Raw genomic sequence first — 22784 nt, 5'->3', positions numbered from 1 at the left:
TGCCACTGTTAAATCAGATTTCTTATGTGCAGTGGGTCTTCCTTCATCTGAAGCTTGTCAAAAAAAAGTTAAATAAGAGTACACCATAAATGCATCTCCAGGGGTGCATCACAGCACTCTTTACTTACTTTGATGCAAATCGTTAGTTTGATTGAGTTGTTTGAGAAGCCTTTTACTTTTATGTCCCAAGCAAAACAGTATGTCTGTATCCATTCTGAATTTCTGAGGAAGGTTTGTGTCTTGAGAAAACAGTTGTCTTGCCCTTTGCTTTGTCCATTTTGTATTATCAGCTTTAAGAAATAGTATGTTCTGTGTACAGGAGATGTGCAGATCTTGATTGTCTAATGTCCTCTTACACAAATTTCAGTTTTGAATGACAAGTTTGTAGTAGAATTTGGAAATTGTACATAATATGGGAGGGTGAAAACTCTGTTTGAAATCCTTAATGGAATCTATTCCAAGGTGGTTGTACCAGAGGTGAAGTGGGTCCCATTAGTGCTTCTTCGAGTGAGTAAGATGCCTTTGAGGGTTTCTGTTCATTGCATTAAAAGTATGTACTATGCCTTGTGCTGAATGGCTGAAATATAAGCTGCTATGACATGCTGTCTCTGCTGTTTTGATTTTATCTTCCGGAGATGGTGTTAGAGCACCACTGTTGCAACAAGGTCTTAAGTGCGTTTTTCATTTCTCTGTCTGAGTTGTCACAGGTACTAGCTTTGGAGAGGCATATCTGTGTAGACTCCTGTTTATTTTATTTATTTATGTAACATTTGTTGACCAGGAAAGTCCAACTTGAAACAAAGCCACTTTTCAGCAGAGGCCCGGGGAGAAATGCTCCAGATGCGTGTTTTTGAATTAAATTGTAGTAATAAAGAAGGTGGGAATCACAAGGGCTTAAGTGTAAAATGGCAGATAATTTTAAATGTTAATACTTAACAATTGACCTGCTTGTTGACATTTAAGTGACTGAGTGACCTTTTAAAATGGTACAGATGTAATGGCATGACTGATTTCTCTGTCCCTTCCCCTGATTTTAAGGTCAGAGTATAGCCTGTGTGTGAGGGTGTACAAAAGAATTTTCTTCTTGTTTTGCTTATTTTCGTTAGTTTGAGAAGGTTACCTTTGCACAGGAAATACTCATGCATAAAAATAGCTTTAGTAACAATTATTATTGCGTCAGATTTGATGCAAAGTGTTTTCATAAATTCTTTAAAATCTCTGACATAGCTTTTAATTCTAAAACAGTTGAGCATTTAATAAAACCTCAGTGAATCATAGGAGCAGTCTTAACAATTCACTGAACTGTCCCTGGTAGTAACTGAAAATAGGTGAAGCGTTTGGTTTACTTTTTGTCTAAATAATTTATATGGCTGTTTTAAAGCACATTTATTAAGTTAAACAAGAGGTGACTTGACTAAACAGATATGTTAATGCCCACAAAATGTTGAAAGTATTTCTAGGTATTTGCTTAGTTATGAACATTTTTATTTACAGATCTAAACAGCAATGGCTATATTTGTGACTACGAGCTGCATGAACTCTTCAAAGAAGCCAACCTGCCTTTACCTGGTTATAAAGTGCGAGAAATCATTCAGAATATTATGACTGAAGGAGATGTAAACAAGGATGGAAAAATAAGCTTTGATGAGTTTATTAGTGTAAGTTTCTTTTCTCTCTCTCTACTTTTGCAATGTTTATTTCTGGTCTGTTATACAAAGCTTGGTTGAAACTCTTAAAAAAAAAAAAAAAAAAAAAAAAAAAAAAAATCTGTCCTCTGTTAATTATGCAGACATGCCTGTCATTCAATAGTGATGGTAGAAAAAAATTTAAAAAATGCTGTGTTGGACAACTAATGGAAAACACAGATACTGGGATATAGTCTCGATCTAATACCTTTTATTACTCTACTCTTTTGGGCTAAAAAGATTCCTTTGTTGGGAGTTAAGCTACTGATGTCGGATGCAGTGCTTAAATATTCATTTATGTCTAGAAAAGGAAGTGAATTATTTTTTTTTTCTTAGCTAAAAAAAGATGCATGAAAAATACCAGTTTGGATAGTCTGCAGTGCAGATGTTTAGTTCGACAGCTGCTGCTCAGATTGTGTGCACGTGCGTGTGCATGCTCGCGTCACTGAGATGAAACTTTAGAAGACAAACTTGTGACTTGCTATAAAACGAAAGTTTTAAATGACCGAGTTGCAGTTCCTACAAATGTAAAAGCCCAGGCCTGCCTTCGAAAACCCAAAGTACGTAAGTATCGAGAATTGCATCTGTTTTCCTGATTTGTCTGCCTTTTGTGACCTGAGGACAAAAGGGTTTTATACACCGAGGACTCAGTTTAGAATATGTTTTGCATGTGTTCCTCCTCCACATTCACTTAAAGATTTAATTTTCTTGGAAGCTGTTCTGAATCTTTTTGTGCAAGAAGCTGGTTGGGTACTCGACGTAAATGAGAAATGTTTACTTCAGAGATGAGTTGTGTGTAAAGTAGATAACATTATTCTGTCCATTAAAATAGTGCTATCATTGTTTTTGAGGATGGCTGAGCATTTATTATGTATTGCTTTGTTTCCCCTTGCATTTATATTGCTAACAGTTGTAGACAGTGCCAGCAAATAATGTCTATTTATGACCTCATTTTGTACTGTAATGTATTCTGAATTTTGATTTTAATTTGCTACTTTTATTGTAGATGATATCTAAAAGATATTTGCTGTATTATGGTGTTGCAAAATAGTGCTTTAAAGCGAACTTGGCTGTTACTGAATTTGAAGATTGCTTGATGTCAGTAAAGGCTTTTGTAACATTTGCCAATTTAAAAAATCTGTCTTTGGTGGAGAAAGTTCTCCTTACCTTAAGATTTAACTCCCTCAGAGCTGATTATGTTAAGTAAAGGGGGTACAAATTACAAAGCCTTCTGCAACAGTGCTGTTAAGAGATTTGACAACCCTGTGAATGCAGGAATTTGAGTTTTACTTTGTTTTCTTTTAATTTGAGTGAAATTCCAAGTCCTGATGTTTGATTGTGATTTAAAATCAGATTGGTGTGTTAAATAATTGAGTGTGAAGTACCAATAGTCTTCCAAAATGGGTAATCTGAAATATAAACTCCAAGGATTCTTATACCCATTTGCTAATCAAATAGGCCCACTGGACATGGTCCCTTTTCAAGGGGTGACCTGGGAGCAGTGCCTGTTTAAATGACTTGCTCAAGGTCACACAGTAGGTAAATGAGGTCTGAGGGACTCAAACCCTGTACTACAGGAACTACAGCTCACAGCCTTAGTGTCTGAACCAATGGTCAGACCACTGCACTAAACTATGCCTACATTTTGCCAAATTCCATTTTATCATGTTCCACTTCATGTATCTGTTTAGATGTTAATATTATCTGCAGAGAGCTGTTCATTTCCCACTAGCACTTTTGTGGTGTCTGAGGTAGCATTGTCGCCTGACAGTAAGACACTGTCCAGTTTGATTCTCAGCTAGAGCGTCTTCTGTGTGGAGACATGCGTCAATGGGCATACCTTCGTTGAAGGTTATGTGTCAGGCCTGGCAAGCAGGTACGTAAAAATCAACTGCCAATCATTAGCGGACTGGAGTTCCGCTGTGGTGACCCCTAACAGGGAAAAGCCGCAAGACATAAACTTTTGTGGTGTCACCCTCCTCAGGGGATTGTTAGAGGGTTTGTTTCTACACTAACCCTTATTTTATTTATTTAATGTTTGTTGACTGGCAAAGTCCAACTGGGAATAAGCCCTTTTTCAGTTGACGCCCAGGGAGAAAGGCCCATGCAGAATACAAACTGTTACAAATAAATGATACAGTACAAAAGATCATACAGAAGTGGTACATACAAGGATAACAAGAAAAAAATTGAGATAATTAGGAATAGTTAGAATAGTTAACTATACAGGAATAGTTAGAATAGTTAACTATACAGGAATAGTTAGAATAGTTAACTATACAGGAGAAGGAAAGTGGGAAGTATTTATGCATTGAAAAGGAATGATTAAGACAAGTGAACTTAGAGTAGGATGAAGTAGAGAAGGTCAGAAAGAAAGTGCCGGAAGAGGCACGAGACATGCAGGGGATCTAGGGAGAGAGAGAGTAGGAAGGGAAATAGATGAGAAAGAGATACTCCTAACAGTTGAGTGAGTAAGGATAAATAGTGAGCTGTAGTGAGGGAAAGCCTATAAAGATGGCAGGGAAGGGAGTAAGGAATCAGTCAGGTGCAAGGCATGAGCAGATCCAAGAATTAGGTGAGATATGATGAGAAATTTGAATTGTAGATGATTTGGTGTGGTAAGTATGTTTTGGGGAATTGAGTTCCATGTTCTGGCAATGCGGTTGGAGTGAAGAGCATCACCCAGAAAAGTTGTTAGCTTTCGTGATTTGTCAACAGCATTTGTCAGAAGATCTAAGTAGTCTTTTATTAGACTGGAGTTGAAGTAGGTTGCAGATTGCTGGACACTTGTCAGGGAGCTAAAGTATGCCATGGACCATAGTGAGTTGGGTTTTTGTAAGGTAATTGGGGAGCTCAAGCCAGTTTAGTTTGTGTAGGGCAGTACAGTGATGGGATCTAATAAGGACAGTTAGTGGTAAATATTGTAATTTTGTTGTAGCAGGCATCTAGCTTTGCCAAGTTTGTTTTGTACAGGTTAATGAGAATCAATGAGGCATAAAGAAGAGTAGAGATTAGGTGTGCCCTGGCAGTAGGTTGTCTTGTGGAGTCAACAAGGAAAGGTTTGACTCTGTAATGAGAGCATCATTTTAATGTGAACTTTTTTTTTTGAAGTTGGGGCAATGTGTTTGTCAAATCTCATATTTTTATCAGTAGTAACACCAAGAAGCTTAGTGCGAGAAACTGGTTCTATTTTGTGTTAGAAGAATAGAGAACAGGAGGTTTGATTGTTTGTTCTGCGAGAAAATTACTACTAGTGACTCTCCTTTCTTTACAGTAGACATAAACAGTTCTTAACTCAGAGCAACAGATTGACACCAATTAAAAATAAAATGACTAGCTTCTGTAACCTGCCTGTCTACATACCTACCTCTATTTGTGTACCCACCTACTTATTTTTGTTGTCCTTTTGGACTTGCAAGGCAACAATGCTCATATTGCAATGGAGGCCTAAGGAGAAAAGCTCCAAACCTACAGAATTTAGTAACCAAATATCCCCACTATAAATTTATATAGAAATATACACATAATGTTCAAGGAGTATTATAAGAATGCAGCTCCATATGTCAGCAATAATTAAGCAGCATAGAGTGTTTTATATACTGCACTGTAAAAAGTGACATCTGTTCGTTGACCCTTGATTCATACTGACTGATTTATAATTTAAGCAAAAATGAGCAGTGGTGTGTTATACTAATTTTGCTGTGAATACGTTTAAGTTCATAAACTTATTGTATGTGATGTCAGTAAGGTACGTTATCGTATTGGAATATAGAAGGAAAATGCAAATAATCAAAGTATGTCAGTGACTGTTCTGCAAGGGTATGGGTTGTTATGAGCATATCGCAAGTTTATAAGTCTGGTTTATCATGGTTATGGGAGTAAGATTCTTGTGCCAAAAGCAAGGTATAAGAATCCTGGTTCGTCTACTACTTGTCCAGTAATCTCAAGAAAAAGAAGTTGGGGGAAGGAAGTGGTGAGAAAAGAGGTGAATAGGAATCAAGCTGTCAGAAAAGCAGGAGAGGTCACTGGACCCCACGCAGTTTGGGTTCGTGAAGGGCCGATCTTGTCTCCTGAACCTGTTTGACTTCTTCGAAGCAGTCTCCAGAGCCGTGGACAAGGGTAAGGTGGTCCACATAGCCTATCTGGACCTCACTAAGGCCCTTCAACATCATCCCCAACTCTGGAATCATAGATAAACATACTAAGCTTGGCATTAATCCCTATGTCACTCGATGGGTTGCCAACTGGCTTACTGACAGAACCCACACTGTAAAGTTGTGGACTCCAAATCCAGCTCCAGACAAGTGGAGTACCTCAAGGTTCAGTCCTGGGACCGCTCTTGTTTGGCATCTACTTCTCTGAAGTACAGGCCAACACTAATGGACTCTGGCTAACAAAGTTTGCAAATGACTGCAAACTGGGAGCTATTATTGAATCCCCAAATGATGTGGATACTCTACAAAAGGGCCTTACAGAAACAGATTCTTGGTGCCAGAGCCACGGGCTCAAGCTCAATGCCAAGAAATGTATAGTTACCCCCTTTGGGAAAAAACATGTACCTATGAATTACCACATAGGTGGCAGTCCACTAAACACCGAAAGTGTGATAAGAGACTTGGGGACACAGGTGGACAGTGGTCTCACCTTCAATAAACACATCACAAAAACAGTAAGGAAATCCTTCTATGTGGCACACCTCATTACTAAGGGCTTTTCATCCAGAAAAAAGGAGGTAATTGTCCCACTGTACTCATCCTCATTAGACCTATAGTGGAATATAATGCCCAGTTTGTTATGTACCTCTCAAGACATCTGCAGCAACTGGAAAGGCTGCAGAAGTAACTCACTAAAAGAAGAAATAAATAGCAGCAGTATCACCAAACCAAAGAAAAACAAGCTTCAAAGCAGGATCTGACCAACGTAATCCACAGAGTAAACGAGTGCCAAGTGGGTAGTTGCAAGAAAATTTATTGATATAAAACAAGCGCTTTCGCTCAGCTAGATACCGAGCTTTTTCAAGTTCAAAATGAATTCAAACATTGGAAAGAGTGCCATTTTATATATCTTTCCCTATCACATGGTTAGCTAGTTAGCTGTTAGTCTTAAGTCAATTAACAATTAGTGAGGAGTGCTACTTTAGTGAAGCAACACTCATAATTTAAAAAGGAGAAATGCTCATATGTTTAAAAAGAAATACCCATATTACAAAGCGTTGCACATTTGAAACACGATTGTTTAGAAGAGATTGACTTCATAAAATCTCTATTTCTTGAAAGAGGATACCCCTTAACACTTTTAACTATTTTCGCCCAAAAGGTCATGGGCAGCAGAGAAACACTCTATATCCCCCTCTTTTAGGTGCAGATGTGGTTGTTCATCATACTGATATTAAAGAGCCTGACCACACTTATGGCAGGTTCATTTACACTTACTGTCTCAACTCCTTTGAAGTTGAAGAAATTTTCCACAGACATTGGCCAGTTCTTTCACTACATGATGAATTAAAAAATGTTATACCACCACACCCAAAGTTTATTAGAAAGAGGGACACCAACCTCAAAGAAATTTTTGAAGGGAACAACCATACCAGAACGAACACTCAATTGCCCAAAGCAGACACCTTTAAATGTGGTGCCTGCAAACAATGTAACACTATTTTTGACACCCCTAGTATTTACATTGTTTCTAGGAACTTTCTGTTTAGACCTAAAGTTGTTACAAACTGTGGCAGCAAAGGAGTGGTATACTTAGGGTTCTGTACCACCTGCACTAGTTTCTATATTGGCAAAACAGAAAGGCCTTTTAGAATAAGAATTTATGAGCATTTACATGACATTTCTAAACAAAAGGAATCAAATGCTTTATACAAGCATTCCTTGGTTTGCAAGAATTTCAAATTCAAGTTCTTGGTATTGGAACAAGTACTTCCCAATGCTAGGGGTGGCGACTGGTTAACAAGTCTAGAATATAGAGAACTTTTCTGGCAACTCAGGTTAGAAGCAAGTAGAGCCCCAGGTTTAAATGAGTGTTAACATCAGCAGTGTTCTCAAAATTAGAAGAGCTTGCTTGTAGGTTTGTAAGTAGACACACCCTTCACAGTAAGATCATTCACTGTTGTAGGTGTCTGCTGCAACATGACTTTTTAACTACAGTAAATTTTATGCTTGTATACTTTTTTTCAACAATTTTTTCTCTACAGATGTATGTTTTCTATTTCTACTATTTTTAAAATTGTTTTAACATTCACCAAATATATTTAACACAAAAATTATGAACAGGAATACAGTTTTTAACATAACTGATAATGCAGTTCATTTAACAGGTTTTATATGTATGCACACTTGCTACTAGAGTTACTACATGAGCATTAGCACGTACATTTTTAAACGGTGTATTTTATGTTTCAAATGTGCAACGCTTTGTAATATGGGTATTTCTTTTTAAACATATGAGCATTTCTCCTTTTTAAATTGAGTGTTGCTTCACTAAAGTAGCACTCCTCACTAATTGTTAATTGACTTAAGACTAACAGCTAACTAGCTAACCATGTGATAGGGAAAGATATATAAAATGGCACTGTTTCCAATGTTTGAATTAATTTTTAACTTGAAAAAGCTCGGTATCTAGCCGAGCGAAAGCGCTTATTTTATATCCATAAATTTTCTTGCAACTACCCACTTGGCACTCGTTTACTCTGTGGATTACGTTGGTCAGATCCTGCTTTGAAACTCACTAAAAGAATCACAGGCCTAAAGCAAATGCCCTATGCTGACCATCTAAAAAAGCCTCCACCCTATACTCTGTTGCATATCATCTACTCAGAGGCGATCTCTGCTTAGCATACAAGGCCATGTCAAACCCGGAGCTGTTGGACATGCTACACTTAATGAAATCCCAATCCCTCAGAGAGACATGCTCCAGGGATCTAAATCTTGTCATCACAATGCACAAAACTTGCTGGAGGGATAGCTTCCTGACCCAGTCTCCCCAGACTCCGGAATAGACTGCCCATACATGTCAAGCAGAGTGCCTCTTTGACCTTCTTCAAAAGGAACCTTGATGATTGGATGGGAGATAGGAAATTCACCCCGGGGATCACGTCCGTCGCCCTGCTAGACAGGGGTCCAGGGAAGTAAATACTGTGGGAAGAAATAGCCAGGGAATTTTATGGCTAGGTTTGTATAGGCCCTAGGGCTGATAGCAGAGTACCAGCCTATGAAGCCACTGCCTTTAGTGACCTGAATGTACTCATAAAGATTTAAAAAGTAAAAAGTCATAGGCATTCAGAAACCATGTAGTCAAAATACTGATATGTCTTTATGAGGTCATTTGCATTTATCCCATGGACCTCCACTACAAGAGGTTTAATGTTTTATACAATGAAGACTTTAGCTTGGCGGAGTCTTTCTTGCAGTTTTTACCCAATAGTTTTTCTGTGTAACCTTTTTACCCTTCGCTTGTATATCTGTCTGTCTAAACTGCTAGATAGATGGATACATAGAAAAGATTACTCTTGAAAGTTTTTTCTTGTTAGTTTTCTGGAAGTATATGTAAAGAGAAGTTCACAAAAATTTAATAGAGGCTCTGGCCTTACCTGTTTGAGATTAGAATTACTTCGTAGTAGCCAACACTGCATTTGAAAAATGTGGCTTAACATTTATGAAAATAATTCATTTATCTTAATTTAAGTTAAATTGTTCCTTACTGCTGGGAATGTAATAGCTTAAAGGAGCCTCTCTCTGGAAAGATGTGGCAAAGGCTAGACAAAAAAAATCATTTACTACATGGCAACTCTCCACAGGAAATCTATTAGCTGGTTTTATCAGACCTACTTCAGGAAGAGGCTAATGAATAATGGCAGTACTGACTCATAGTTTGGGTTTTGGCAGCTCTATATATTGTCACATGATAAGCTGGAGTACGTCCTCTCTTTTCAGTGCACACGTCATTGACATGGAAGATATTTTGATGCCAGTATGTACTTTTCCCGTCAGTATTCGTGTATCTCTGTGTGGCATAGAAGGGCTTCAATGCTGATACACATGCAGAAGCTAGAATCATTTAAAAAAGCTGGAATGTAAGCAGCAGGAACCTGGGGATACAATGCACTTGTTTCATATGATCTTTAAGACTAAATGAAATTGCTGATTTATGTACTGTTTAGTATTTACCTGTCCAAACTGATTTTAAGGAGTGGTGATGTAAAACCTTGATCCAGTATAGTAACTTAAAAGTTGCATGCTGTTCAAGAGATGGACTTGTCTACCTGAAGTACCTTAAAACAGTGGGACTAATGTAACAAAACTAGTCATGAAAACATAATACAAGAAGATATAAAAATGGTTGGAGACATCAGAATAAAGCATTTTTGCCATACTTGTCCGGTCTTAGTTTGTAAGACCCTATCCAGGCAGGGTGGGTGAACGGGACACTTGCTCAGGTACAAGCAGAATGGTGCAAAACAAAAAAGTTTTGCAACTTGTAAATTGCAGAACTGTTCCTTTTTTAACTAGTTAAGGTACTTAAAAAAAATTCCACAGCTGTTATAGTTTTAATTTCTTAAGGCCAGCTTGAATCTGTCACATTCTTCTTAAAATGTTTGATGATTGGTATCTGTCAAACTTGGTTGTTATGGCTATACAGTCGGGTATATTACAATGAGTTTGAGATTGTGATATATATTTGATGGAATGATTCACATTCAGTAGTAATAAAATAGTAAGAATCGGAGGCAATGAATATTTAATGGTTTAAAAAATAAAGATGGGAGACCAAATGTGTAGGTTTTTAAAAAGATAGTATGTTTTGTGGACTTTTTTCATCTGAGCCAAGTTAAATGTGATTAGTAAATGCATGTGATTGTAGGAAGTGGTACTTTGAACAGAGTGCTTTTTCTGTTTAACTCGTTCATTTCAGCATTAACTGCAGTAATTAATTACCAAAAGAAAGAATTGTGTTGTATGTTGTACGTTATAAGCAGAATTTTGCCAGAGGGATAATGATCACTTGACCTCTACCTTCCCCTTCATGTGATTTCCTGTCTGTATTGCCAGAGTTCATAGTATTTACTAGATTTAGAAGCATTTCTCCATGAACAGTTGAGCTGTGTCTTAGTAGATCTAATGTCTTAGCTGTCCATATGCAGGCTGTTCCCTCACTGGCCCTTTGTCTCTGTACAGCTTTCACCATTGCAGCTTTTCCCTTCTTTCTTATGTTCAGTCATATAAATACAAGATCGGTTTTGACCTTTTGTGGGGCATTATATTAGGTTTGAATTCATTCAAAGTTATTTCTTTGCAGAACTAGTTTCACTTGTCTGCACATAAAAAGAAATGCACCAGAAGTTGCAGGCCAGTATTAAGTTTAACAGTTATGTGAAGCTGCATTTTCTAACAAAAACTTGGCATGAGTGCAAATGCATTTTCTGCTCACCATCTTTTTCATCCTTATAACTTTGACTTTTTTTATTGAGTGAAATTTCAGCATGATAGCAGATATTCTATAATTCAGCAAGTGGCATCCCATCATCCTACAATTCTATTTAATTTTTCCCAGTCTTTTTGGTTTCTAACAACAAGATGGGAATGGACCCATTCCTAAATCAAAGTATGATTAAAGTTTGTGAAATTTAGTTTTGATCTTTGATGTTAGCCAGAATTGCTCTTTGCAGCACCTGCAGTGTGCCCAGAATTGACGACTCCTGCAGTTCATACGGAGTTGCATGTATAGGTAACCTATCCAAGTATGACTGTAAATTCTTGGAGACCCATTGCTCCTACTTTCAAAACTGTGTGGAATGTGATATCCTTCTTGCCTACAAATCCTGGTATTTTATGACTGACTGTAATCACTCGCTGTAGCATTTTCATTGATTTTTCTCACATCTATTTTTTGAACTGTTGGTAATGGGTTATCCCATGTGATATAAACGCCATCAATTATAATGCTCATGTTTCCAATGCTTCTGTACTACTAATGTTTGCACAATCCCCAATGCAACAACCTTGCCACGTTATTAAGCCTTTCAGTATACAGGCCCTGTGTCGTCATTGTATCACACCCAGCAACAACATCTGTGACTGTTTCCAGTTTTGTTTTACAGAGCCTGCATTTGTCTTTCTATCACATGTTCAAGGGACTTTGTAAACCAACGTGAGCTCAGTCCTGGGCCACTAATATTAACCTTTCATATTTCAGTTTATAGTCACCTCTCCTTAACCATTTCTGCATCAGATCCTAATTGACATGTGGTTGTTTGAGGAGTTTTCTGAATATGCAACTATAGTTGTGCCTTTTCCACATTTCTTGCCTTCTCATCTGATCCTTCTGCTTATATTCTTTTTTGTTTCTTGTCGCACTCAGTTGCTGCCTGTTTTTTTTTTGTCTACTTCTGATTTGGTTTCCATTCCTGCTGGACACTAATATGCTTCTGTTAAACTAAGTAGGGAAGTCATCTTAGATTTGTTCCCTTCGTGTTTCAAACCTTTCACTTTGGTTGGATTTGATGCGGTCATCAGATATGCATGCAGTTGTATACATGAAATCAGTTTTGAGGAGGCCCGTACCTCCTCCAGAATGAGGAATATATAATCTTGGTGTATACTTGATTTTTTTTGTACATTGTTTGATAAGGGTGAAGCGTTTTTCTTTGCCTGTCCAACTGATGCAGTAGTTTTTGGGGCTAGTCACTTACCCCAAAACTGTATGTTAGAACAGGAAAAACAGTTTGGTTTATGGCTTGGATTTAGATGTTGGGAACACTGATTCAGGTATCCCAAAGTCTGACCATGACAAGCCATGTCAGGCAAAATGGTGTGCAAAATTTTGTGAAAAAATATGCACTTCAGCTGTAAGATATATGCCCAGTGTCAGCTGACACTTATTTATGTGTATCCCTGGCTTTTTACTTTTTATTTGTCTTTTACTTTGCAATTTGTTCTTGTCCTCTTAGTCTAAAGCATTTTCTTCTATTTATTTCAAAACGTAATAATTTTGTACAGTTCAGATTAATGTTTTAGACTTCCTGGGGACCCATATGGCTTTAGTAAGACATTTTCTAACAAAATTGTTAGAAACGTTAGCAGATCAGACACTACTCACTACGGTCAGGAAAAATGGACACTTTATTTGTGGCTACATGTAATTTTGGTTTTGTTCATTTATTAACCATGTCAGCCTGTTGATCACAAGTGCCCCATTTCATCAGTATTCTGAGAGGAGTTGTCTTTCGGCTTTTCCTGGTTAGGGGTCGCCACAGCGGAACACTGGTCCACTAATGATTGGCAGTAGATTTTGACAAACGCCGAGATGCCAGCTTGACTTTCAACCTTCGACGAAGGCATGCCCATTTACACATGTCTTTTGAACGCCCACCCAACCGCGGGGAGGACATGCAGACTCCACACACAAGGCACTCCCCGCACTCCAGCCGAGAATCGAACGGGAGAACCTCTTGCTGTGAGGCAACAATGCTACTGCTGCACCACCGTAGAAGTCATCAGTATTCTGAGAGTACTATATGGTTAAAGGACTTTTTTGTTGCATTGGTTGCAAGGGGATATTGGGGGGAAAAATTCAATGCAGGGTTATCAACTGGTTTGTACAATTATAAAGCTAAAATTCTTCTGTCCACACATTCTAGAAGCTTCTTATTGAAGCTATCTGTGGCATCTTTGCACTTGATATACAGCATGATACAAATTCTCAGCAGCTACAACAAAACTGCAGGTATGTTTACTAATGGCACAGACTGTAATTAGTTGCTGTCACTGTAGCATGGGATTTATTTCCAATAAACATTATAAGTGTTTGGTTGTTTATAGGGTAAAAGAGCTGAGCAATGGTGTAAGAACTGATGAGCACCCACATATGGTATTGTCCTATGAGACCGTGATGAATTTTACTGCTGCATGTGACATTTTGGAAATTTCAAGGAATGTGTTTGCTATAATTGCTTGCAGAAGTTTCTGATTACAAATAAAGTGAAGTGGAGAACAGGAGTGGAAAGATTGCAGTGGCCTACTTTTGTTGCTTTATTCAGTGATAATTGTCCTATTCAGAATGCCAGAAGGTTACAAATAACTGGGCTGCATACAAAACAAATAAATCGCATATGAGGAAGCATTAAACACAGAAAATAATAAAGCAGTCCCCATTTATTTTCACAAGCGGCTGCATCATCAGTGTAGCCTGACAATTTCCTTACACTGATTACTTTGTCTTGTGTGTTCTGTCAATGTCCATGCTGCCAACAAGCCTGATTTTAGATAACTGACTACTGAAACTTTGAAAATGATCTTACCTTTCTCCTGAGGTGGTTTGTCTCAGAGATTATGCTGAGTACAAGGTGTACTGGCGGTACAGTCCCCTGCATGGGAATGCAAGGGAGAGCTCTGGCCCTGTGGAAAAGATATTTTGGATTCTTGTCTTAATTCTTATTCAAACCACAGTGTCATTTGGCCATCTGTTAGTTTTATTCTAGCTCACAGACAAATTATTTCGTTTAGTTTCAGTTGCTCTGTCTGTCAAGCTTTGTACAAAAGTTACTCGAGAGTTCTGGGTAGTCAGAGAGTAGTGCATCTAGGTTAGAGAGCAAGAAAGGCTGTACACACTGCCTTATCATGATAAAATAGTTATTGAAAATTCACACATGGAATGTTTCTCTCTCTCTTTTTTTTTTTTTTTTCCAGTTAGAATATTTTTAACAGCTGTGATACTGGCTAAAAAGCAGAGAAACATAGTTAAAAAGCAGAAAGGGTTAGTTCAAAATTCCTAGTCTGTGTACACTGGAAATTGTGAAAACATGCTTTGTCACTTCATGTGAGATAACAGGTGGCAGGTTATCCATCAAAGCAACTGCTGTGATTTTAAACTTGGCTTTTATGTTTAACTGCTGAACACAGCTGGCTCCTGGTCATTGTCCTTTTCTCTGATGAAAGACGCAAGGGGGACTTTTTCAAAGTTAATTTAAAGAAGTTCTGGCTGGCGGAGGGTAGATTAGGTCAAATCCCAGATTAATTGGATGTGTTAGGACCTTCATTTTCTTTCCCCTTTTTTGTTTATTTTTTTAACTGGATAAGGAAAGTACTTTGCAGCCATATCCTAGGAGCAAAGATGGCATCACTATAGTGCATACCATCGTAAATCTAACAGTAAGTAGATGTATGCAGTAGGCATGAGAGGCATCGTATCTTAAGCTGTTTATATAGATAACAAACACCACATATATAATTAAAATTGCTAGTTGTATATCTATAAGCGTGTGTGTATACACACACATACAAATATGGTGTGTGGGAGGGTGTGTGTGAGGGTGATTTGTGCTACATATGCATACAGACATTCTGTGTACTAGTCGGTCTGTTTGTGTAACCAATAAAACCATCAATGTTGTACAAAAAACTACTGAAAAAAATGTTGAAACTACCTTAAACAATGTTTAAGTTAAGCGATTCAATTCCAATTATTTTCCATGAAAACTAAACCGTGGTATGTGATTAGATCCAACCAATCATATAATTTGGTAAATTAAAACCATTAAAATTTTAAATGTAAAATTTGGCATATTAAATAACATATTCATGAAGTTTGTAAAAGACTAACTTTGCTGCACTTAAATGTAATAGTTTACTGAGACATGATGATTAATTCCAGGTGCTTGCATTGCACTTCACAAAAGCTGCCAATACATTTCCCTGTATTCCAGCCTATCTTCCCAGCACCCACCTCTGTTATTTTTACATCCACTTTCTCCATAGCAAACAAACTCAGTTTTTTTTAAAAGCCACAGCTTTTTGAGTATTTACATAATACATTGGTATTATTGCCTTTCTTTATAGCACAAACATGTTTGTTTTATTTATTTTTATTTTTATTTTACATTTGTTAACCAGGATACTCCAACTGGGCTAGGTCCATTTTCAGTGGAGGCCCAGGGAGAAAAGCTCCATAATTACTTGCAGCAAGTGATCAAGACAGATATAGTTATCAGAGGTAGTGACATACACATTGGATAAATGAATATTCTCTTCAATGACTGTTTGAATTTAACATTAGATCCATTACAGACAATGTGCAAAAAAAATAGAGAGGAGTGCCATTAAGTATGCTGTGCAAACCAAAGACATAATATTAAACATTAAGTTAAAATTAGGTAGAAAATAGATACAGTGTGGAATAGATAGAAAACAGATTGCTATGTAATACACGGGCAGATCCAGGTTTTTGAGAGATGTGATTCGAGTTATTTTTTGAATTGTGTGTTTGTTATTGAGGAGGTTATGGCAGGGGGAGGTTATGCCTGTTTTTGGCTACGGTATGAGTGTATAGAGTTTGCCAGCAGTGTTGGCAGTAGTTATACTGAGGAGAGGTTTATTAGAAGAGCGAAGAGGACGGCTAGTAGAGTAGTGGGATAGCAGTTGTTTTAGTGCTGGTGTTTTGTTTGGGTAGTACAAGATGTTAAAGGCACAAGTAAGCTGTTAGGTTAGTAAATGAGGAAATCCAAGCCATTGAATTTCTCTTAGTACCTGGCAGTGATAGGTTATAAAGGAAGAGTTGTTAGCAAATTTGGCAATTTTATTATAACATGACTCCGTTTTTCTAATATGGGTTAGGATTGGTGCTGCATACACAAGTGTGGACAAAAGGTGTGTTTGGGCTAGGGTGATTCTTTCTTCATCTGTGAGAAAGTTCTTTTGTCTATAGAGTACCCATTTTTTTGTGGACCTTCTGGTAGTTTGTGCTATATGAGTATCCTAGAATAGATTTTTGTCTTTCTACCCCTAGTAGTTTTGTAGGAGTTGGAGAGATGACAGTACCATTTCTGGATGTGATAGAGAAAGTTAGGGGAGTGGATTTAGATTTATAAGGGGCAAACAAGAGTTATTTAGTTTTATTGGGATTGAGAATTAGTTGGATGTCCATGATCCAACCTTCAACAGCAGAGAAGGATTCTTGGGCCAGTTAAATGGGGCTGCACAGATCAGTGTTGAGTCATCTGCGTATTGTATTAGTGTGGCTTGTTTGGAGGAGGTATTGTAGGTTATTTGTAAAAATAGAGATGAGTAGTGGGCCCAGTATTGATTCTTAAGGTACACTTATAGAGGTGGGGAGAAGAGGAGATACATTAGCTTGCTGTCTGTCAGATAGCTTTTGAACCAGTAAATAGGGGAGGCAAAGGATAGGGAGGAAAGAGGGTCTAATAGTTTAGGGTATGAGACCACGTTGAATGCTTTGGAGAGGTCCAAAAAGATAGCAGATACAAAGTTTTTATTATTTCTGTGAGGATTGATCTGATTGGTAAGAGAGAGAAGAGCAGTAGTTGTGCTGTGGTGTGGGCGGAAGACGTGTTTAGTGGAGGAGAAAAGATTGTGAGCTCAAGAACTGCATAACCTGTGAGTGAATACATTTCTCGAAGCTTAGATAAGGAAGAAAGTATGGCTATTGGCCGGTAGTTAGAGAAATCATAGGTGTTTCCACCTTTGTGTAGAGGTATAGTGTATGCAAATTTCCATATGTGAGGTACATAGGCTTCTTGAATAGACCAGTCGATAAGGATTGAGACTGGGTAAGATAGGGAGTCAGCTGCTATTTTCAGGATGTTAGCAGGTACATCATCTGCAGCAAGAGTGGTGGGTTTCAAGTTAAGGAGGAGTTTTTTTAATTTTAGATGTAGGAACAGGTGAGAGAGTAAAATAGGGTATGTTGTTTGGGAGTTTGATATAATTTCATGGAGAGTTATCTTTAGTAGCGGTGGGTAGATGATTAGTTTTGGATAGCTGAGTAGACAGTGTTTGGATTGAGTTTATAAAGTGGTGGTTGAGTTGGGAAGCTATGTCTTTATCATTATTGGGGAGGGTAGGGGTAGGGGTGGTTATTTTACCAGATTTTAACAAAGAGTTGATGGTGTGCCAGAATTTTTGGGGGTTATTTAAGTGTTTGTTTTGTAGACCTAGGAAGTAATTTTGTTTGTCTAGTTTGGTTTGTTTTTTGGTTAGATTCCCAAGTTGTTTATAGTTTTTTTTGGCATGGTTGGAGCTGTCTTTTTTTTTTCATTACCTCCAGGCATTGTCTCTAGACTTTAGAAAGGCTCCTGTGTCCCTACTTAGCTATGGAGCATAATTTGCCCTGGCTCTAATTTTCCTGATTGGTGCAATTGAATTGCCTGGTCAAGGCCTAAGGTTCGTAGAGATTCCCAGTTGCATTGTTTTAAAATGTTGTCTAGGTCCTGTGGGTTTAAATTTCGGTCATCCCTGATTTGTTTGTAGATTATGGGCTTTGGAATATTGATACATTTCCTTAAGAGGAAATTAGGGAGATGGTCACCAACTCCATCTGGTAGGAGTCCTGTGTGGTAGTAATGTTTGGGGCCGTTGACTAACGTCCAGTCAATAATAGATTTGTTTGCCTATTCTGGTGGGTTCTTGAATTAGTTGGGTAAATCCATATAAGTTTATTTTGTTGATGGAGTTACAGGCTAGCCAGACAGTATTTAGGTCACCCAGTAGAATGGTTTCTTAAATTCTGGCCCTTAATTCTCTCATGGTTTTACTAACATAGAATGTTGTTCAGGAGATCGACTTGGGATGGGCTACCTGTCTAGATTGTTGGACCCCTTGTCTAAGGAAGTAGAGAATAAGCAGACAGCTAGCTTTAAACCTATTTTTAAGGATTCCAACAGAATTAACTTACTACATTGCCACCAAGGGTCAAGACAGAAAACTTAGGAATGATTTCATTATACAGTCACAGAACTAATGAGATTAAGGAAATCCTTAAGAACGGACCTAGAGTGTTCAGTTCATCAGGGTTGTTAGATAATAGTAACAATAATAAAGGGTTGTTGGAACAAGATCACAGAATTATTAACCTGTAACACTTCTTTTGTGGGTATGGTACAATGGGGTACATGCGGACTGTCAATTTTGGACACTTAAAACATTTGCGTAAGTGGGAACAGTAGTAGTAGTATGTAAAGGAAAATTTAGTTGCCCCAGTAGGGGGGGTTGTGTAACTGTACAGCTGAGGTTCTAAGTCTAACTGGCAATTGCAAGGTTGAAACATGTTTGCTTGTACATTTTAGCATAAAATCCATCACCTCAAGTAAAAAAAAATGTACTGAAGTACTTGAACACATTACTTCCAAGTAAGCCAACAGTTTCAATAAATGTAAGGGTGCCTTGCCCCTTCTTTCTTGCATATTTTCACTGTAATGTCACAGCATAAGCATTCATAAAACATAAAAGCTATGATCATTGTTCCACCACTAGATAGTCTGAGGTGAATTTAAATTTGTTTTGTACGTCGATTATATTGCAGCAGTAGGTAGTGAGTAGGGTAAACAAATGATACTACAAACCAACACACTTGAGCAAAACGCAACATTTAACACAACCAATTATGTGTTAAGCAAGTTGTGGTAAGGTACTACACAGAAATGAACTTGGTTTTGCAGAGGAGGGAGAAATTCAGCTTCTGAACTTGTATATTTTAACTCCAGGCCAAGCATAAAAACAATTTAACCTGGAGTTAGTTTATCAAAGGAGTAAAGGTGTGCCCACATGCATGTGTGTGTGCAGGATGCTGTTGCACTTCCATCTCCCAAATGTCTGAGGTCCAGATGAAAAAGATGTGGCTTCAAGGACCCAGCAATTGTGTAGGGGCTTCAAGAACAGCTGATAACTTCTACAGGAGAAAAAAGTACCTGTTCAGGGAGTTAAATACATTCCACAATACTTTCCTGTTTCTTCTTAACATGTAGTTAATAACTGTGGTCACCAGTGTTAAACAGAATAGATTTGTTAAATTACAATCTATCATCGGAGAACTGCTGTAGCAGGAGTCACTTGATTAATATGTATCATACGCATAATAAATGCGTGTGTGTGTGCGTGTATGTGTATATATAGATATATATATAGATATATAGATATATATATATGAAATAGATAAAATATTGGTGCACGTCAAAACATCGAAGTGCACACATTTCAAATGGTTAACTATTCTGAAAGATCGAAAACCAAAACAATGAAACAACAAAATACTTACATTTTTAAGGTGGGGCAAGACATTCTGCACCCCCTGCTAATTATATATACTTTGAGATCTCTCTACAGTGGAGAAAAGGGCAAATTCCCACATTTCCACTGTACACAATCTTGCACGGACTTCACACTGGCAGAAGCAGTTAAATGACTTTTCACCACTTCTGTTGGTGTTAAATACGTTCCATTTATATTGAGTGCTTTCTTATCTATCTATATATATATATATATATATATATATATATATATATATACATATATGTATATGTGTGTGTGTGTTCGAACGAATATGGAGAGAGAGCAATGTAATTGCTGCCTCACTCTAGTCATATTCAAGCCCTGATGCCGCATTTATTTCTTGTAGTTTGCCACATACTTGTTAAAAAAAAAAAAAAAAAATCAATAAAACATTGTTTCCTGTTCGTAATGGTTAGGCATACTGTGGCCAAAAGTAAGGATTCATATATTCCTACTGGAAGCCTTAAAAGTGCTTTCTTCATAGAAAGTATTTGAGCAGGCAGGAAAATGGTTTTAAGTTGCTTATCTGTAGTAGGTTTTGTCATCTCGGGGCCAGACGTATAGTTCAGCGCTCTTGGGTTTTCTGCTGTAACTTCTGTAGTGTTAGCTGATTTCTAATGTCCCCTGGAGTTCTGCAGACACTTATACTTAAATATGCAGGAGTAATGTTGACGGATGTAGCCTTGTCAAGATAAAATGCCTGCTGGAATGTTAGAGATTTCTTAAACCTATTAAAAAACATCTGGTCAACATACCTCTCGGCTATCCAGATTTTTGCAGATTGTCCAGATTTTTTCCTCTTATTTTTACTCTGTTCCTAATAAAAGTTGTGGTTTTCAGGCAAATTAAGAGCTGAAATCACTAAGTAATAATAGACATTTAAGTTTCAGACTTCGTATCCTTCTGAAAATACATGATAATGTAAAACCCGTTTTAGCACCTTTTCAAGTTTATAAGAGAGCGATTTAAAATGTGTCCCTATGTTTGGGCCTTTGTCCCCACTTTATTTTGGATCTGTCTAGATTTTGCAGACTTTGACCAGCATGCCTGTCAACCTCTCATCTGTTCTCATTTAGTAGTTTTCCTTTCTTGTCAAAGTAAACTATTGACTTGCAAACATTAGAAGTGCTGTCCATTTCAGTGTTTTATTTTGAAGTCATTGTTTAAGGATAAAAGTAGCTTTGCAATACTGGGTGTTAGGCTGTGTTAGTTTTCCTGGTAAATGCTATTCACATTAAACATTTTGCACTGAGGTCATTTTCTGAAAGCTTTATATTCTCAGATGCTGCATTCTGGATTTTTATTTGAATATGTACTTTCCCTAGTCTTAAAGATGGAAAGACATAACCTGTCCGCATTAGCATAGATTCAATCTTTTATGAAAAGCCTACATATCTTGAGTTATAAACATGATATCTTCCATGATACAGCAGTATCACCTGTAAATTATTGCTTTGAAGATGTTTTTTCCTATCACACTGTCATGACATGTTTTGGAGATGTAGACTTTAAACTGCCATTTATTGTTCTTTACAATACAATACTTTTTGCTGTTGATCCTTGTTTGCTGTGACTGATACCACTGTAAGTATCCCTTACACAATGTAATGTCCACCATGCTCAAGAAATAAGAAAACACATATTGCTGAGGACTTCAGTCTGACCTCTTGGGGCCTGCCAGAAATGTTGCCAAGTACTTTCTAGCATATCGAGACCTCATTCAACTCTTTAGAGAACCTATACATCCCCCCTCCTCTCAAATCATATGTCCCTACTTGACCTTCTAATAACCACCATTTTCCAAGTAGTTTAGTCACTGCCATCCATCCATGCAGCACCTTCTGCAGCCACTGCCTTGTTACCTTCAGCGTTCGTAATCTCTCAAATGTCCACCCTTCAGCTCCAAGTCACAGAATAACATCTCTAAACTCAAAGTATGCCTCTCCACCATAGAGTGGTCTCCCCTACTTTTCTCTCAATCCCAAACATTACCAGTGGAAACTTTACACACTACCACCTTAAATTCCAAAGCAAATTCTGTCTTCTAATGACTAATTTTTTACTTCATATACATCAAAATAAACTGGCTTATCAAAGAAATAAAACTTCTATAGAAAAGGTCATGAAGAGGGGCAGAAGTGGAAACAAAATCCATGAATACTCGGACATAATTTCTGTCACTCTATGTATCCTTACTAAACAAGCCATTGGAAAATGCAAAGCCAAGCCTCGCACATCTTAAACATCTTGTCGTACCAAGTTCTCCAAACCGTTTCTACCATGAGGTTAAATTGTCCCCCTCTAAATTTATTTTTCAGTGCTCGTAAGGCCACCTCTGCACATCAGACTTGTTCAGGAATTTAGCAACCTGCCTGCAGTCCCATGTAGTCAACTCCAAATAGAACCCTAGTTCTTGTATCACCACGCAGTGTATAGTTGGTCCTTAACTCCCCATTTACAGTCTGTCTTACAAAACTTTGTGCTCAACATCTGGAAATTGGCTTTAGTCACACCTCCTCCTCATCATAAACCCACGAAAGCCTCTGACTTCTGTCTGGCCTCTGTTTTACCAACTTTGCACATGGTTCTCTAAAGAATTTTACCCAAGCAGCTCTCATTCTATGAGCAATGGTATTGCCTCCAGTCCTATAATCTGCATGGATTTTGGTTGTAGAGAATCACATCATCTGCTAAATATACTCTTACAGGTAACATTTTGATCAGTGTGGATAAAGACAGCCTTCCAGGTTGTCCTTTTCAACGGTCTAGCCAACCAGCCCTTCTTTCTTTTCCATAAGATCCATATACATCCCATGTCACTACCTGGTTCAAGATCTTCCTCGCTATGGGATATTTCAGGGTGAAAATTGGTTCTTCATTTCATACAGAAGCCCCTGTTCAGACTTGAAGTTATGGAGGCTCCATGCTTACCTCACTACATTTCTATTTTTATAAAGGTCTTCCCATGGAACTATTCCATCCTCCTCTCATCTCTTTTGCAAATAATGTGGTGACTTCTATGTCCAGCCAGAGTCAA

The 22784-nt window shown here is 37.7% G+C and overlaps 1 protein-coding gene across 1 annotated transcript in view; it reads left to right on the top strand.

Annotated features, from left to right (window-relative positions):
- The window catches only part of PLS3 (plastin 3), a 980136-nt gene that overhangs the window by 345009 nt on the left and 612343 nt on the right, over positions 1–22784 (top strand). Inside the window, exon 3 of the mRNA XM_044057459.1 lies at positions 1495–1658. Coding sequence (XP_043913394.1) covers positions 1495–1658 — 164 coding nt within the window. The remainder of the gene's footprint in view (positions 1–1494; positions 1659–22784) is intronic.

Source organism: Protopterus annectens, chromosome 15.part0 (genome assembly GCF_019279795.1).
Source record: "Protopterus annectens isolate FY-2018-M chromosome 15.part0, PAN1.0, whole genome shotgun sequence".
NCBI classification, from domain to species: Eukaryota; Metazoa; Chordata; order Ceratodontiformes; family Protopteridae; genus Protopterus; species Protopterus annectens.
This window is presented reverse-complemented; position numbering and strand designations above follow the sequence as displayed.